At 42.2% G+C, this 19029-nt stretch overlaps 1 protein-coding gene across 5 annotated transcripts in view; it reads right to left on the bottom strand.

Annotated features, from left to right (window-relative positions):
- The window catches only part of fer1l4 (fer-1 like family member 4), a 397456-nt gene that overhangs the window by 119935 nt on the left and 258492 nt on the right, over positions 1–19029 (bottom strand). For all 5 annotated transcript variants that reach the window (XM_059981120.1, XM_059981116.1, XM_059981117.1 and 2 more), the window contains one exon: positions 4036–4170. In XM_059981120.1, coding sequence (XP_059837103.1) covers positions 4036–4170 — 135 coding nt within the window. The remainder of the gene's footprint in view (positions 1–4035; positions 4171–19029) is intronic.

Raw genomic sequence — 19029 nt, 5'->3', positions numbered from 1 at the left:
TTTCCTCATTTGTTTGGCAAAATAAAAATCCTAGGTTAAGCAAAAGGCAATTACAAAAGTCTAAAAAAGATGGTGGTCTAGCTTTACCTAACTTTAGATTTTATTATTGGGCGAATAATATTCGTAACCTAATGTACTGGAAACTAGATTTGGATTCACCTGTGTGCCCACAGTGGGTAAATTTGGAATGTAGTGAGGTTAAGGGATATTCTATATTTTCCGTTCTTGGTTCTTTTCTTCCTATTGATTTAGCCAAATTCAATAAACAGATATCTAACCCTGTTGTTAAACATACACTACGAATTTGGTTTCAATTTCGCAAATTCTTTAATCTGAAAAACTTTGCTCTGGACAGCCCTATTTTATGTAATTTTTTTTTCAAACCTTCATTGACAGATCAAGCTTTTAGTATATGGAAAAGGAAAGGTATAAAATGTTTTCGTGATCTTTTTTTTGAAGGTACTTTGATGTCTTTTGATCAACTATCCAACAAATTTGAATTACCTAAATCTAATTTTTTTAGATACTTACAAATTAGAAATTTCTTACATAAAATTCTTCCATCTTTTCCTAATTCAACTCCATCGGATTTTTCAGATTTGATTTTTACTTTTAATCCTTGTCAGAAGGGATTAGTAGCTTTTATTTATAACATGATTATGAAGATACAGCCAGAAATATCGGATAGAATTAGACAAGAATGGGAAAAAGAACTTCGATGTAATATATCAACAGATAAATGGGAAAAAATTTTACAAATGGTTAATTCCTCCTCTATTTGTGCTAAACATGCTTTAATACAATTTAAAATTGTACATAGAGCTTATATGTCTAAAGATAAACTTGCCCGATTTTATTCGCATATTAATCCTCAATGTGACAGATGTCACTTAGAAGTGGCTTCATTGACTCACATGTTTTGGACATGTCCCACTTTACATAATTATTGGAAGGACATTTTTGATGTCATTTCCTCAGTATGGAATATCGATTTACAACCCCATTTTATTACTGCAATTTTCGGTATACCAAATGAAGATGGCAATCAGCTTTCCCCTTCAATCAGACGAATGATTGCTTTTGTAACATTAATTGCCAGAAGGTCTATATTACAAAACTGGAAAGAAGTAAATCCTCCTACTACATTTCAGTGGTTCTCCCAAACTATTTCTTATTTGAGTTTGGAAAAAATCAGAAGCACTATCTTTGATTCTTCAATTAAATTTGAAGAAACCTGGGGACCATTTATTCGACACTTTCATATGAATTAATTTGGCTTATTTCAGATCCTTTTCTCTACTTATACTTGTTCAGGTATGGAGTTCTGGAGTTTTTCTTGACACCTTTATATATTTATAAAGTGCTATTATTGCCCATGTTAGTTTTAGTTTAGTATTTTTTTTCATTATATATTTTTTCTCATATATAATTTCAATTTTTTTTTTCTTCTTTCGACGATTATTTTTGTTTTTCATATATATTTATATAGACTTGATTGATTTATGTACCTTTTGTTGATGGATGTTTTAATAGGATATTATTATCCTATTACTAATGTAATCTCAAGTCTATTGAATCTGTAATCTATTCATTATTTTGTGTTATTTTTTTTATATATGAAATTTAATAAAAAGATTGAAAAAGAAAGAAAGAAAATATTTTTTTCAATAAGCCTTACATGTTACATGTCATTTCTGTTAAGTGATGGACATGAGTAGTGCGCAGGTGCACGTACGTTCTCAAAATAAAAAATGCGCTCCAGATCAAATAACGCGCTCCGCATACTGGCGCACTGCCACTGTTCTGTCATTGTGCTGGTCGTTGTTGAGTTTCGGCACAGGGGACAATTGAATAAGAAGGAGCAGGACAAGTAGACCTGCATCTCCTACCGTTTTTGAAATAAAGTCAGTCAGGAGGAGAATGATGATGATAATATCTTGAAGGATAACAGAATTTTCAGTGCTTTAAAATAATAACTGTTACTATTTAAAAAAAAGCTGTATTTTACTCATTTAATTTTCAGTGTTTTAAAAGTCATTTCAATAAATAGCTAAATACCATGGGACTTCAAAGACAGATATTTTGTTGTAATGCATTTGTTCATTTTCAATTGAAATTAAAGCACATGTTTTCTACATATCCCATGATATTTTATTTTCTCTTATGAGGTGTATTACCAAAACACTCCATCCATCTGCTCCTGGTTCGGTCCCCCTGTCAAATTTTAGAACCCTTTGTGGCCCTCAAGTCAAAAAGTTTGCCCACCCCTGACCTGGACTATCCCTACTACCTTTTTGAACAAGGGGACAACACTCGCCTCCCTCCAATCCTCCGGTACCATTTCCATGGACAACGAGGACATAAAGATCCTAGCCAGAGGTTCAGCAATCTCTTCCCTTGCCTCGTGGAGCAGCCTGGGGAATATTCCGTCAGGCCCCGGGGACTTATCCGTCCTAATGTATTTTAACAACTCCAACACCTCCTCTCCCTTAATATAAACATGCTCCAGAACATCAACCTCACTCATATTGTCCTCACCATCATCAAGTTCCCTCTCAGAGGTGAATACCGAAGAGAAGTATTCATTGAGGACCTCACTCATTTCCACAGCCTCCAGGCATATCTTCCCACTTTTATCTCTAATCGGTCCTACCTTCACTCCTGTCATCCTTTTGTTCTTCACATAATTGAAGAAGGCCTTGAGGTTTTCCTTTACCCTACTGGCCAAGGCCTTCTCATGCCCCCTTCTTGCACTTCTCAGCCCCTTCTTAAGCTCCTTTCTTGCTACTCTATATTCCTCAATGACCCATCTGATCCTTGCTTCCTAAACCTCATGTATGCTGCCTTCTTCCACCTGACTAGATTTTCCACTTCACCTGTCACCCATGGTGGCTCTACTGCCACCTCAGGGCTCCTTACATGTCTGCCTTGTCTGTCCATTTATTAACAGATGAATATGACAGAGTCATAGAGTATATAGCATAGAAACAAGCCATAAGACATTGGAGCAAAATTAGACCATGCAACCTATCAAGTTTGCTTCACTATCCATTATTCCATCCCTTTGGCCCAATTCGGACATGCAACATGGGGCCCACCACACAATTCCCATTAGCCTATAGCTGGCCATTTCTCTCTTAACCTCTCCTATCTGTGCATGTATCCAAGCAGATTTAAATACTGGAGTACTCAGGATTTAAGTTGTTTCTGAGCACTGGGATATTAGAGCCATAACAGAAACATGGCTGAAAGAAAGGTAGAACTGACATCTTAATGTTTCCGAAAAGTAGGACTGACAACTCAATATTTCCAAAAGGTAGGATTGACAACTCAATGTTTATGAAAGGTAGGAATGGCAGCTTAATGTTTCTGAAAGGTAGGATTGACAATTCAATGTTTCCAAAAGGTAGGATTGACAACTGAATGTTTCCAAAACGTAGGACTGACAACTCAATGTTTCTGAAAGGTAGGAATGGCAACTTAATGTTTCCGAAAGGTAGGACTGGCAGCCTAATGTTTCCGAAAGGTAGAACTAGCAACTCAATGTTTCTCAAAGGTAGGACTGACAACTCAATTTTTCCAAAAGGTAGAACTGACAACTCAATGTTTCTGAAAGGTAGGACTTGCAATGTTCCAGAATATTAATGCCACAGGTGTGATTGAGGAACAGGTAAGAAAGAAAAAAATTAACATTTTGATGTGGAAGGACAGTGCATAGAGAGGATATTCCTGGGAGATTATCCAAAGAGGCCATATAGATAGAACTTAGAAACAAAAAATGGTTATCACTTTAATGTATTATAGGTCCCCAACAAACTTTCACCTTTGCTTTAAGCCACAGAGCCAATTTGTAACATTGCTTTAGATTAACTTTTTTGCCAGGCTTGCATGTGGAACTTTGTCTGAAGTCTTGATGAAATTCTTCTTTTATAATTTCTTCACCTTTCTTGCTAATGAAAAAGGACTCCACATGTTTTGAATCAAATCCTAAAGAACTCCGTAAGCAAGAGATTTCATAAAGGTATTGAGGCTGACCTTGCATTTGCCCATAACTCGATCGTCAACATTATCTTCAAACTCATCTTCATTGGCTTTCCCCCGGTATAGAGGGAAGATATAAAGCCAGTCTTGAAAATTGTTGTATTCCTTCTCCAGCTCTGTGCTGTAAATCTGCAACAACATGAAAAGATGGTGTTGGCATATGGAAACACAGAAAGGAGGATCAGAAATAAGATGTTTGAACTTTGAGCTTGGAATTGAAATAAACATGGGATGATCTATTTTAATACCACATCCCCACTCTTTACTCATACATGTTTTCTGTCTATCATTCTTCTTAACTAGATGCAGCAATCTCAACAGTCCTTGCAATGGAGAATTCTATAAGCTCACCATCCTCCAAGTGAAGAAATTTCTCATCTTTGCTTCAAGTATTTTACCCCATATCCTGAGACTGTTACTCCTGACCCTGGATTCCTTGAGTTAAAATCCTGTCAAGCAAAAATCTGTTGCAGGAAACAGTTTCAACCTGAAACATTGACAGTTCTGTCTGCCTACCAACAGATGATGCTCAAGCTGTTGAGTTCCTCCAGCACATTGCTTGCTGCTTCAGATTCTAACATATGCCACCTTTTGTGTCTCTACCCCGTCAAACCTTGTCAAAATTTTATATATTTCAGTTAGATCTCCTCCTCTTCTGAACTCTAGCAAGTAAATACAAGTCCAGTCAACTTAATCATTCCTCATACAATTGTCCTGATATCCCAGAAGTTAGTATGGTGAACCCTCTCAGGCAAGGGGATTCATTCCGAGATGAAGCCAAAACTGCACAGAGGTTCCAGGTATGATCTTACCCAGGCCTAAAATAATTGCAATTCAAAACCTTTGCTCTTGCACTCAGTCTCTTGCAATAAAAGCCAAATACCATTTGCTTCTTAACTATTTGCTGCACCTGCAATTGCTTTCAGAGATTGGTACAAAAAAACACCTGCCTTCTGACACATCAATACTTCCCATCTTTCACAATTTAAACAGTGCTTTACCTTCCTGTTGTTCCTACCATAGTGGGTGACTTCAATTTATCCACATTGTACAGCATCTGCCACGTATCTGTCCACTCTATAAAACTACATCTTCTTTACAACATGATACCTGTTGCCCAACTGGCTGAAACATTGAAAAGACTCGTTATTCCTATTTTTTTTGGTCTGCCAACCATGTCAGTAGACTAACCATGTTCCCAAGTGTTTTACTTTTGCAAAACTTCATTTAATTTGGACTTTATCAAAGACAATCCGAAAATCCAAATATGGGAAGACCATTAATCTGTTATCTGATGATTTGAGACCTCATTCCGCTGTCAGACACCTGGAGACCTTGTTCCACTATCTGATTTCCAAGATGGCGACGCAGCTTGCAGCGGCCACTCCGGAGCTGATTATCTGTTATTTGTGAAGTGGGGTGCCGTGTGCAATCATAATCGATTGAAAACGGACATGGGAGCATGGAGGAACACTGGGAAATCCCCTATCTGACTATTGGAAAACTCACTCCACTATCTGATGATTGGAAACCTTGGTCCACTATCTGAGTATTGGAAGCCACATTCCACTGTTTGACTATTGGAAACCTTGTTCCATTGTCTGATAATTGGAAATCTCACTCCAGTATATCAGTATTGGAAACCTCATTCCACTATCTGACTATTGGAAGCCTCATTCCACTGTTTGACAATTGGACACCTCGTTCCATTGTCTGACAATTGGAAACCTCATTCCACTATCTGATGATTGGAAATCTCGCTCCACTATCTGACTATTGGAAACATCATTCCACTTTCTGACTATTGGAAATCTTGTTCCACTATCTGACTATTGGAAACCTCATTCCACGATCTGATGATTGGAAATCTTGTTCCACTGCTTGACAATTGGAAACCTCATTCCACGATCTGATGATTGGAAACTTCATTCCACCGTCTGACTATTGGAAATATCATTCCACTTTCTGACTATTGGAAATCTTGTTCCACTATCTGACTATTGGAAACCTCATTCCACGATCTGATGATTGGAAATCTTGTTCCACTGCCTGACAATTGGAAACCTCATTCCACGATCTGATGATTGGAAATCTTGTTCCACTATCTGACTATTGGAAACCTCATTCCACGATCTGAAGACTGGAAACTTTGTTGCACTTTCTGACGATTGGAGGCCTTGTTTCACTCTCTGATGATTGGAAACTACATTCCACAATCTGACTATTGGAAACCTCGTTCCGCCATCTGATGATTGGAAACCTCTTTCTTCTATCTGACTTTGGAAACTTCGATGTTTTTGCAATTAGTTCACAAGTGATTTTTCACACAATTTCCAAAAGCTCACAGGGGCCCCAGTACCCACATCCTCTGATCCCAATTAGATTAGTATCCCTTTTAGATCAAAGCAAGAAGGCCGCGAGTGGAACTGCTAAGGATTTCTGAAGCAAAGGAATTTTACTACTTGGCGTAAAGAGTGTCAAAATTGCACAGGCACGTGATGTCAGCCAGTAGATCGGGTAAAGTTTAGAAAGAAGACCGCTATATCCAGTGGGCAGTGGAGTGAGAAGGCTTTGACTCAATGGGTTTAGGTGGTAATGGGTTGAGGTGAGGTAGGTTTATCTGTCTTAATTGTGGATAGGAAGTATGTGTGTGAGTCCGGTGTTCTGTGCTTGGCATCAGATGTGGGAAGTTTTGGAGTCTCACAGCATCCCAGATGGCCATATCTGCACGTAGTGTGTCGAGCTGCAGCTCCTAACGGACCGTGTTAGGGAAACGGAGTTGCAGCTTGATGACCTCCGTCTGGTCAGGGAGAGCGAGGAGGTGATAGAGAGGAGCTAAAGGCAGGTGATGACGCCAGAGCCATGGGAGACAGACAAGTGGGTCACATTCAGGAGGGGGAAGGGGAAGAGTCAGGTACCAGAGAGTACCTCTGTGGTTGTCCCCCTGAATAATAAGTACTCCTGTTTGAGTACTGTTGTTGGGGACAGTCTATCTGGGGGAAGCAACAGTGGCTGTGCCTCTGGCACAGAGTCTGGTCCTGTGGCTCAGAAGGGTAGGGAAAGGCAATAGTGATAGGGGACTCTATAGTTAGGGGGTCAGACAGGCAATTCTGTGGACGCAGGAAAGAAACTCAGATGGTAGTTTGCCTCCCATGTTCCAGGATCTGGGATGTTTCAGATCACGTCCATGTTATCCTGCGGTGGGAGGGAGAACAGCCAGAGGTCATGGTGCATATTGGTACAAATGACATAGGTCGGAAAAGGGAAGAGGTCCTGAAAAAAGACTACAGGGAGTTAGGAAAGAAGTTGAGAAGCAGGACCGCAAAGGTAGAGTTTGTTAGGTGTGTGCAGGAAGGTTTCTTTGACACAGTATGTAGATAAGCCTACAAGAGAGAGGTTGTACTTGATCTGGTATTGGGAAATAAACCTGGTCAAGTGTCAGATCCCTCAGTGTGAGAGCATTTTGGAGGTAATGATCATAATTCTATCTCCCTTACAATAGCATTGGAGAGAGATAGGAACAGACAAGTTAGAAAAATGTTTAATTGGACTAAGGGGAATTATGAGGCTATCAGGCAGGAAATTGTAAGCTTAAATTGGGAACAGATGTTCTCAGGGAAAGGTAGGGAAGAAATGCAGCAAATGTTCAGGGGATATTTATATGGAGTTCTGCATAGGTACATTCCAATGAGACAGGGAAGTTATGGTAGTGTACAGGAACCGTGGTGCACAAAGGCTGTAATAAATTTAGTCAAGAAGAAAAGAAATGCTTACAAAAGGTTCAGAGAGATAGGTAATGGTAGAGATCTAGAAGATTATAAGGCTAACAGGAAGGATCTTAAGAAGGAAATGAGGAGAGCCAGAAGGGGCCATGAGAAGGCCTTGGCAAACAGGATGAAGGAAAACCCAAGGCATTCTACAAGTATGTAAAGAGCAAGAGGATGAGATGTGAAAGAATATGATCTATCAAGTGTGACAGTGGGAAAGAGTGTATGGAACTGGAGGAAATATCAGAAGGTTCCAAACCCCCTGCCATATAACTCGAGGAGATAGTAGAGGTACTGAATGAATACTTCGTATTCACTATGGAAAAGGATCTTGGTGATTGTAGTAATGACTTGCAGCAGACTGAAAAGCTTGAGCATGTAGATATTAAGAAAGAGGATGTGCTGGAGCTTTTGAAAAGCATCAAGTTAGATAAGTCGCCGGGACCAGATGAGATGTACCCCAGGCTACTGTGGGAGGCGAGGAAGGAGATTGCTGAGCCTCTGGCGATGATCTTTGCATCATCAATGAGGACAGGTGAGGTTCCGAAAGACTGGAGGGTTGCGGATGTTGTTCCTTTATTCAAGAAAGGGAGTGGAGTTAGTCCAGGAAATTATAAACCAGTGAGTCTTACTTCAGTGGTTGGTAAGTTGATGGAGAAGATCCTGAGAGGTAGGACTTCTGAACATTTGTTAGAAATAGTCAGCATGGCTTTGTCAAGGGCAGGTCGGGCCTTTCGAGCCTGAATGAATTTTTTGAGGATGTGACTAAACACATTGATAAAGGTAGAGCAATAGATGTAGTGTACATGGATTTCAGCAAGACATTTGACAAGGTACCCCATGCAAGGCTTATTGAGAAAGTAAGGAGGCATACGATCCAAGGGGACCTTGCTTTGTGTATCTAGAACTAGCTTGCCCACAGAAGGAAAAGAGTGTTTGTAGATGGGTCATGTTCTGCATGGAGGTCAGTGGTGACCAGTGGTGTGCCTTAGTGATCTGTCCTGAGACCCTTGCTCTTACTGATTTTTATAGATGACCTGGATGAGGAAGTGGAGGGATGGGTTAGTAAGTTTGCTGATGACACAAAGGTTGGAGGTGTTGTGGATAGTGTGGAGGGCTGTCAGCAGTTACAGCAAGACATTGATAGGATGCAAAACTGGGTTGAGAAGTGGCAGATGGTATTCAACCCAGGCAACTGTGAAGTGGTTCATTTTGGTAGGTCAAATATGATGGCAGACTATAGTATTAATAGTAAGACCCTTGGCAGTGGGGAGGATTAGAGCGACCTTGGGGTCTGAGTACATAGGACACTCAAAGCAGCTCTGCAGATTGACTCTGTGGTTAAGAAGGCATACGGTGTATTGGCCTTCATCAATCGTGGAATTGAACAGGAGCCAAGAGGTAATGTTGCAGCTATATAGGACCCTGGTCAGATCCCACTTGGATGACTGTACTCTGTTCTGGTTGCCTCACTACAGAAAGGATGTGGAAGCCATAGAAAGGGTGCAGAGGAGATTTACAAGGATTTTGCCCGGATTGGGGAGTATGCCTTATGAAAACAGGTTGAGTGAACTTGGCCTTTTCTCCTTGGAATGACGGAGGATGAGAGGTGACCTGAGAGGCGTATAAGATGATGAGAGGCATTGATTGTGTGGATAGTCAGAGGCTTTTTCCCAGTGCTGAAATGGTTGCTACAAGAGGGCACAGGTTTAAGGTGCTTGGGAGTAGGTACAGAGGAGATGTCAGGGGTAAGATTTTTCATGCAGAGAGTGAAGAGTGCGTGGAATGGGCAGCTGGCAACGGTAGTGGAGGAAGATACGATAGGGTCTTTTAAGAGACTTTTGGATAGGTACATGGAGATTAGAAAAAATCAGGGCTTTGGCCTAGTAATTTCTAAAGTGGGGACATGTTCGGCACAACTTCAGGCCTATCGAGACTGCTGTGCCATTCAGTCATGGGCTGATCCAATTCTTCCAGTCATCCCCACTCCCCTGCCTTCACCCCATAACCTTTGATGCCCTGGCTAATCAAAAACAAATCTATCTCTGCCTTAAATGCACCCAGTGACTTAGCCTCCACAGCCATTCATGGCAACAAGTTCCACAGATTTACCACCATCTGACTAAAGTAATTTCTCTGCATCTCAGTTCTAAATGGATGTCCTTCAATCCTAAAGTCATGCCCTTTTGTCCCAGGTATTAGAGTATAATAAGTTATAAGAAAATATATAAAGATGTACAAAACATGAAGTTTGAAGCAATGTTTAAAATAATTTGTAAAAGAACAAGTCCCATACACGAAGCACAGGAGGAACTCAGCAGGCCAAGTGAAATCTATGCAAAAGAGTTACAGTCAACATTTCACCCTGAGACCTTCAACAGAAATGGAGAGAAGAAGCAGAATTTCCAGCATCTGCAGATTTTCCCGTTTGTGAAGACCCATACACTTCTACTAACTGATGTGAAGGATTAACGTAAGAACAAGTCTAAAACAGAATATAGAGTAATTGATACAGAATCAAGTTTCACACTCTTCTGTTCGTCCAGTTTACAAGCAGAGGCCCTTTACCCAAATGTGTCTACTTTATCAAGTATCAGTCTATATCAGGGATACCCAACATGGGGTCATAGAACATAGAACATGGAACATAGAACAGTACAGCACATTACAGGCCCTTCGGCCCACAATGTTGTGCCGACCCTCAAACCTGCTTCCCATATAACCCCTCCACCTTAAATTCCTCCATATACCTGTCTAGTAGTCTCTTAAACTTCACTAGTGTATCTGTCTCTAACACTGACCCAGGCAGTGCATTCCACGCACCAACCACTCTCTGAGTGAAAAACCTTCTTCTAATATCCCCCTTGAACTTCCCTTCCCTTACCTTAAAGCCATGTCCTCTTGTACTGAGCAGTGGTGCCCTGGGGAAGAGGCGCTGACTGTCCACTCTGTCTATTCCTCTTAATATCTTGTACACGTCTATCATGACTCCTCTAACCCTCCTTCTCTCCAAAGCGTAAAGCCCTAGCTTCCTTAATCTCTGATAATAATCCATACTCTCTAAACCAGGCAGCGTCCTGGTAAATCTCTTCTGTACCCTTTTAATGCTTCCACATCCTTCCTATAGTGAGGCAACCAGAACTGGACACAGTACTCCAAGTGTGGCCTAACCAAAGTTTTATAGAGCTGCATCATTACATCTTAAACTCTATCCCTCGATTTATGAAAGCTAACATTCCATAAGCTTTCTTAACTACCCTATCTACCTGTGAGGCAACTTTCAGGGATCTGTGGACGTGTAACCCCAGATCCCTCTGCTCCTCCACACTACCAAGTATCCTGCCATTTATGTTGTACTCTGCCTTGGAGTTTGTCCTTCCAAATTATACCACCTCACACTTCTCCGGGTTGAACTCCATCTGCCACTTCTCAGCCCACATCTGCATACTATCAATATCTCTCTGCAATCTTCGACAATCCTCTACACTATCTACAATACCACCACTCTGCAAACTTGTCAACCCACCCTTCTACCCCAACATTCAGGTCATTAATAAAAATCACAAAAAGTAGAGGTCCCAGGACAGATCCTTGTGGGACACCACTAGTCACAACCCTCCAATCTGAATGAACTCCCTCCACCATGACCCTCTTGCCTTCTACAGGCAAGCCAATTCTGAATCCACCTGGCCAAAGTTCGCTGGATCCCATGCCTTCTGACTTTCTGAATAAGTCTACTGTGTGGAAACTCGTCAAATGCCTTACTAAAATCCGTGTAGATCACATCCACTGCATCAGCCTCATCTATATGCCTGGTCACCTCCTCAAAGAACTCTATCAGGCTTGTTAGACATGATCTGCCCTTCACAAAGCCATGTTGACTGTCCCTTATCATTCCACGATTCTCTAAATGCCCATAGATGCTATCTCTAAGAATCTTTTCCAACAGCTTTCCCACCACAGACGTAATGGTCTCTAATTACCCGGACTATCCCTGCTACCTTTTTTTGAACAAGGGGACAACATTCCCCTCCCTCCAATCCTCCAGTACCATTCCCGTGGACAACGAGGACAAAAAGATCCAAGCCAGAAGCTCAGCAATCTTTTCCCTCGCCTCGTGGAGCAGCCTGGGGAATATTCCATCAGGCCCCAGGGATTTATCCATCCTAATGTATTTTAACAACTCCAACACCTCCTCTCCCTTAATTACAACATGCTCCAGAACATCAACCTCACTCATATTGTCCTCATCATCATCAAGTTCCCTCTCATTGGTGAATACTGAAGAGAAATATTCATTGAGGACCTCGCTCACTTCCACAGCCTCCAGGCACATCTTCCCACTTTTATCTCTAATTGGTCCTACCTTCACTCCTGTCATCCTTTTGTTCTTCACATAATTGAAGAATACCTTGCGGTTTTTCCTTTATCCTACTGGCCAAGGCCTTTTCATGCCCCCTTCTTGCTTTTCTCAGCCCCTTCCTAAGCTCCTTTCTTGCTACCCTATATTCCTCAATAGACCCATCTGATCCTTGCTTCCTAAACCTCATGTATGCTGCCTTCTTCCACCTGACTAGATTTTCCACTTCACTTGTCACCCATAGTTCCTTCACCCTACCATTCTTTATCTTCCTCACCGGGACAAATTTATCCCTAACATCCTGCAAGAGATCCTTAAACATTGACCACATGTCCATAGTACATTTCCCTGCAAAAACGTCATCCCAATTCACACCCACAAGTCTTATATTATGAGCCTTATAGCCTCATAATTTGCCCTTCCCCAATTAAAAATTTTCCTGCCTTCTCTGATTCTGTCCTTTTCCATGATAATGCTAAAGGCCAGGGAGCGGTGGTCACTGTCCCCCAGATGCTCACCCACTGAGAGATCTGTAACCTGACCCGGTTTGTTACCTAATACTAGATCTTGTATGGCATTCCCCCTAGTCGGCCTGTCAACATACTGTGACAGGAATCCATCCTGGACACACTTAACAAACTTTGCCCCATCTAAACCCTTGGAACTAATCAGGTGCCAATCAATATTAGGGAAGTTAAAGTCACCCATGATAACAACCCTGTTATTGTTGCACCTTTCCAAAATCTGCCTCCCAATCTGCTCCTCGGTATCTCTGCTGCTACCAGGGGGCCTATAGAATACCCCCAGTAGAGTCACTGCTCCCTTCCTGTTCCTGACTTCCACCCATACTGATTCAAAAGAGGATCCTGCTACATTGCACACCCTTTCTGTAGCTGTATTAGTATCTCTGGCCAGTAATGCCACCCCTCCTCCCTCCCCCCCCCCATCCCTTTTAAAGCACTGAAATCCAGGAATATAGTGAATCCATTCCTGCCCTGGTGCCAGCCAAGTCTCTGTAATGGCCACTACATCATAATTCCATGTATGTATGTATCCAAGCTCTCAGTTCATCACCCTTGTTCCTGATGCTTCTTGCATTGAAGTACACACACTTCAGCCCTTCTACCTTACTACCTTTACACCCTTTATTCTGCTGCTCTTTCCTCAAAGCCTCTCTATATGTTAGATCTGGATTTACTCCATGCACTTTTTTCACTGCTCTATCGCTCTGGGTCCCAGCCCCCTTGCAAATTATTTTAAACCCTCCTGAACCATGCTAGCAAACCTACCTGCAAGGATATTGCTCCCCCTCGAGTTCAGGTGCAACCCATCCAATCTGTACAGGTCCCACCTTCCCCAGAAGAGATCCCAATGATCCAAAAATCTAAAACCCTGCCCCCTGCACCAACTCCTCAGCCACACATTCAACTGCCATCTCCTTCCAATTCTTACCATCACTATCACGTAGCACTGGCAGCAATCCTGAGAATGCCACCCTTGAGATCCTTTTCTTCAGCCTTCTGTCTAGTTCCCGAAACTCACACTTCAGGACCTTATCCCTCTTCCTGCCTTTGTCATTGGTACCAACATGTATCATGACTTCTGGTTGCTTTCCCTCTCATACCAGGATGTCATGAACCCAGTCAGGGACATCCCGGACCCTGGCACCCGGGAGGCAACAAACCATGCGGGTTTCCTTCTCACGTCCACAAAATCTCCTGTCTGCTCCCCTTGACTATAGAGTCTCCAATGACGACAGCTCTCCTCTTCTCCGTCCCACTCTTCTGCACCACAGGATCAGATTCAGTGCCAGAGGCCCTGCCACCGTGGCTCACATCTGGTTTGTTGTCCCTGCCAACAGTATCCAGGACGGTAAACTTATTTTTCACGGGAATGGCTACAGGGGTGCTCTGCACTACCTGTCTACTCACCTTCGCTTTCCCCCCTCTGACTGTCACCCAATGACCTGCTTCCGGCAGCCTAGGTGTGACTACCTCCCTGTAGCTCTCATCTATGACTGTCTCATTCTCCCTTATGAGTTGAAGGTCATCCAGCTGCTGCTCCAGATTCCTCACATGGTCTTCTAGATTGCCCAGCCACAAGCACTTCTGGCAGATGTGACTATTGTGGAGAGGGGAGATCCCCCAAGACTGCCACATCTCACAGGAGAGGCACATCACCGTCTCAGGGAGCATTGTAAAGCCTAACTGGAAACAAGCTTGTCCTCCGCCTCTTCTTATTGAAGCCTCTCGAGCTCCACTCCTTCACTGGTCCACTCACTCACTGGCCACTTCCCACGGTCCACGGACTCTTGCTTAATGTTATTGGTCTATGGTATAAATGAAGGTTGGGAACCCCTGATCTATACTAATCTCAGTTACCAGCACTTACTTCATAGTCTCCTATACCTTAGTGGTTCAAGTACTCAACCAGTAACTCCTTTAAATGTTGTGAGAATTGTTGCCTTCATCACTTGTCAATGACATTCAACCCTTTGCTGATAACTGAGAATTGACTAACTGCACAGCATTTCCTGAGATTTGAGTTTTTATTTTGTAAGGAGAACATACTGAGGTATTTTGCCACTCTGTAAATACAAATTGCCGATGGCCATTGGCAGGGGCATCTTAATATGCTCGGCAGAGGATGGTGCTTGGAGAAGCCGTGCCGGAGGAGATGGTCGGAGGCTCGGAGGTTCGACGGACTCGGAGTCTGCTGCGGTCAGGTCGCTTTCAGTGTGTGCTGCGGGCGGCACCGTGGAAATCCATAGCGTGGGTATTCTCTTCTGCCGCCTGCGTGGGATGACGAGACAATCGGGACCCTGAGGACTTGTGGAAACTGTGTGGTGGTTTCTTTCGAACTATTTGGACTATTGGACTTCGGACTATTTTTACTATGCCCATGGTCTGTTTTTTTTTTAATCAATTATGCTATTGTTTGCACTGGTGTAACTATATGGTTTTGTGCAGGTCTTGTAGCTTTAGTTTTTGGTCCTGTTTGTCTGGTGGGATTGGAGCTCCTTTCCGGGGAATGTGCTAAGATGGTAGCGTGATATTAATACACAGCAGCCTCTCCGGACTCTGGATTGGGGATTGCCAAACGTTATGTGGATTTTCTGGTGTAGTCTGTTTTGCCATGTGTTTTTGTGATATCATTCTGGAGGAACGTTGTCTCATTTTTTAACTGCATTGCATTTGTGGTTTTTAAATGACAATAAATTGAATCTGAATCTGAAATGTGGCATAGTCAGACATGCAACTATTTCTAGAATGAAGTATTTCAGTACTACACCCTAGATGCTGTTCTGATACTATAAGCCTTTACAGAATATAGTGCCCTCAACCATTTATTAATGAGGATCACATTGAAGTGAACTGGGTGAAGACTTAGTGAGATGGTGGTGATCTCAGGAAGATGGATCCTGAGGATTCACTATGGAATTCTGGATGGACCTTGGTGCATAAAGCAGAGCATAGAACTGCACAGGAACAGGCTCATGGTGTTATATAAGACAAATTAAATGAATTAATCCCTTCTACTTACACAATGTCCATATCCCTCCCTTCAGGAGACTTTGTAACAACCTCTTAAATATCTCACTCAACAGCAAGTAGCAAAAAAATGAACATGGGGAATTCTTCATATCCCAGCTGCAGAAACAGTAACTTGTAATTAAATTGGTTGATGTTGTGTACTTGGATTTTCAGAAGGCCTTTGACAAGATGCCACATGAGGCTGCTTAACAAGCTAGAAGCCCATGGTATTTCAGTAAAGATTCTAGCATGAATAAAGCAGTAGTTGATTGGCAGGGACAAAGAGTGGGAATAAAGCAAGCCTTTTCTGGCTGGCTGCTGGTGACTTGTGGTGTTTCACAGGGGTTTGTGTTGGGACCGATTCTTTTGACATTACAGGTCTATGATTTTGATGATGGAATGAAGTTAATTGGAAGGACAGGTACTTTTGAGGAAGTAGAGAGGCTACAGGACTTAGAAAGCTGAGGAGAATGGGCAAAGAAATAAGACCATAAGACATAGGTGCAGAATTAGGCCATTTGGCCCATCAAGTCTGCTCTGCCATTCAATCATGGCTGATCTATTTTTCCCTCATCAGCCTCACTCCATGGCCTTCTCCCTGTAACCTTTGATGCCATGTCCAATCAAGAATCTATCATGCTCTGCCTTAAAACACCCAACAACTTGGCCTCCACAGCTGCCTGTGATAATAAATTCCACAAATTCACCAGCTTCTGGATAAAGAAATTTCTCCACATCTCTGTTTTAAATGGATGTCACTCTATCCTGAGGTTATGCCCTCTTGTCCTAGACTCTCCCACCATATTTACTCTGTCTAGGCCTTTCAACATTCGAAAGGTTTCAATGAGATCTGACATCATCCTTCTAAATTCCAGTGAGTACAGATCCAGAGCCATCAGACGTTCCTCGTACGATAATCCTTTCATTCCTGAAATCATCCTTGTGAACTTTCTTTGAATTCTCTCCAATGCCAGCACATCTTTTCTTAGATGAGGAGCCTAATACTGTTCACAATATTCAAGGAAGACCTCACCAGTGCCTTGTAAAGCCTCAGCATCTCATCCCTGCTCTAGACCTCTTGAAATGAATGACAACATTGCATTTGCCTTCCTCACCACCAACTCAGCCTGCAAGTTAACCTTTAGGGTATTCTGCACAAGGACTCCCAAGACCCTTTGCATCTCAGATTTTTGGATTCTCTCCCCGTTTAGAAAATAGTCTGCACATTTATTTCTTCTGCCAAAGTGCAGGACCATGTATTTTCCAACATTGTATTTCATTTGCCACTTCTTGCCCATTCTCCTAATCTATATAAATCCTTTACAGCCTACCTGTTTCCTCAACACTACCTGCTCCTCCATCAATCTTTTATCATCTGTAAACTTGGCAACAAAGCCAACTATTCCATCATCTAAATCATTGATATACAGCATGAAAAGAAGCGGTCCAGGCACTGATCCCCTGTGGAACACTGTTAGTCACTGGCAGCTAACCAGAAAAGGATCCTTTCATTCCCACTTGTTGCCTCCCTTATTATTAAGGGATTGGACACGCTGGAGGCAGGAAGCATGTTCCCACTGATGGGTGAATCCAGAACTAGAGGCCACAGTTTAAGAATAAGGGGTAGGCCATTTAGAACAGAGATGCGGAAAAACTTTTTCACCCAGAGAGTGGTGGATATGTGCCCCAGAAGGCAGTGGAGGCCAAGTCTCTGGATGCATTCAAGAGAGAGTTAGATAGAGCTCTTATAGATAGCGGGGTCAAGGGATATGGGGAGAGGGCAGGAACGGGGTACTGATTGTGTATGATCAGCCATGATCACAGTGAATGGCAGTGCTGGCTAGAACGGCCAAATGCCTACTCCTGCACCTACTGCCTATTGTCTATTGTCTCCAGCCAATCAGTCAATGCTCTAACAATGCCAATAACTTTCCTGTAATACCACAGGCTCTTAACTTGGTGAGCAGCCTCATGTGTGGCACCTTGTCAAAGGCCTTCTGAAAGTCCAAATATACAACATCCACTACATCCCCTTTATCTATCCTACTTGTAATCTCTTCAAAGAATTCCAACAGGTTCATCAGGCAGGATTTTCCCTGAAGGAAACCATGCTGACTTTGTCCTATCTTGTCCTGTGTCACCAACTACTCCATCACCTCATCCTTAACAACTTACTTCAACATCTTCCCAACCACTGAGGTCAGGCTAACTGGTCTATAATTTCTGTTTTGCTGCCGTCCTCCTTTCTTAAAGAGTGGAGTGACATTTGCAATTTTCCAGTCCTTTGGCACCATGCCAGATTCCAATTTTTTTTTTTGGAAGATCATTGCTAATGCCTCCACAATCTCTATCGTTACTTCTTTCAGAATCCTAGGGTGTAGTTCATCTGGTCCAGGTGACTTTTGTACCTTTACATATACTGTAATTGTTTTACTTATTTTTCTTCTTCTTCTTCTTCTATATTATGTATTGCATTGAACTCCTGTTGTTAACAAATTCCACGACACACGCCAGTGATAATAAACCTGATTCTGACTCGCTGCTCTTCTCTCACACCTTTCAACATCATGCACACTGCTAGTGTTTTCCACAGTGAAGATTGATGCAAAATACTCAGTTAGTTCATCTGCCATCTCCTTGGACCCAATAATTATTTCTCTGGTCTCATTTTCTGGTGGTCCTATGTCCATTTTTATCTCTCTTTTATTTTTACATTAGCTTTGACTTCCCTTGTCAGCCACAGTTGTACTATCTTGCCATTTGAGTATTTCTTTATTTTTGGAAAATATCTATCCTGCACCTTCCTCATTTTTTCCATTGCTGCCCTGCTGTCATCACTTCCTTCTAATTTACTTTGGTCAGCTCCTCTCTCATACCACTGTAATTTCCTTTTCTCCACTGAAATACTGCTACATCAGACTTCACATCCCCCCATCAATTTTCAAGTTGAACTCAATCATATTGTGATTACTGGTTACTAAGGGTTCTTTTACTTTAAGCTCCCTAATCACCTATGGTTCATGTCATAACACCCAATCCCATATAGCTGATCCTCTAGTAGACTTGATGACGAACTGCTCTATAAAGCCATCAACAAATTCACTGCCTTGAGATGCATTACCAATCTGATTTTCCCCAATCGAGCTGCATGTTGAAATCTCCCATGACTATCATAGTATTGTCCTTTTGTCACGTCTTTTCTATTTCCTGTTGTAATCTGTTGTTCACATCCCAGCCACTGTTGGGAGGCCAGTATATAACTGCCATCAGGGTCCACTTAACCTTGCAGTTTCTTAATTCTACTTAGAAGGAATCAGCATCTTCTGAT

The sequence above is a fragment of the Hypanus sabinus genome, chromosome 9, assembly GCF_030144855.1.
Source record: "Hypanus sabinus isolate sHypSab1 chromosome 9, sHypSab1.hap1, whole genome shotgun sequence".
Lineage (NCBI taxonomy): Eukaryota > Metazoa > Chordata > Chondrichthyes > Myliobatiformes > Dasyatidae > Hypanus > Hypanus sabinus.
This window is presented reverse-complemented; position numbering and strand designations above follow the sequence as displayed.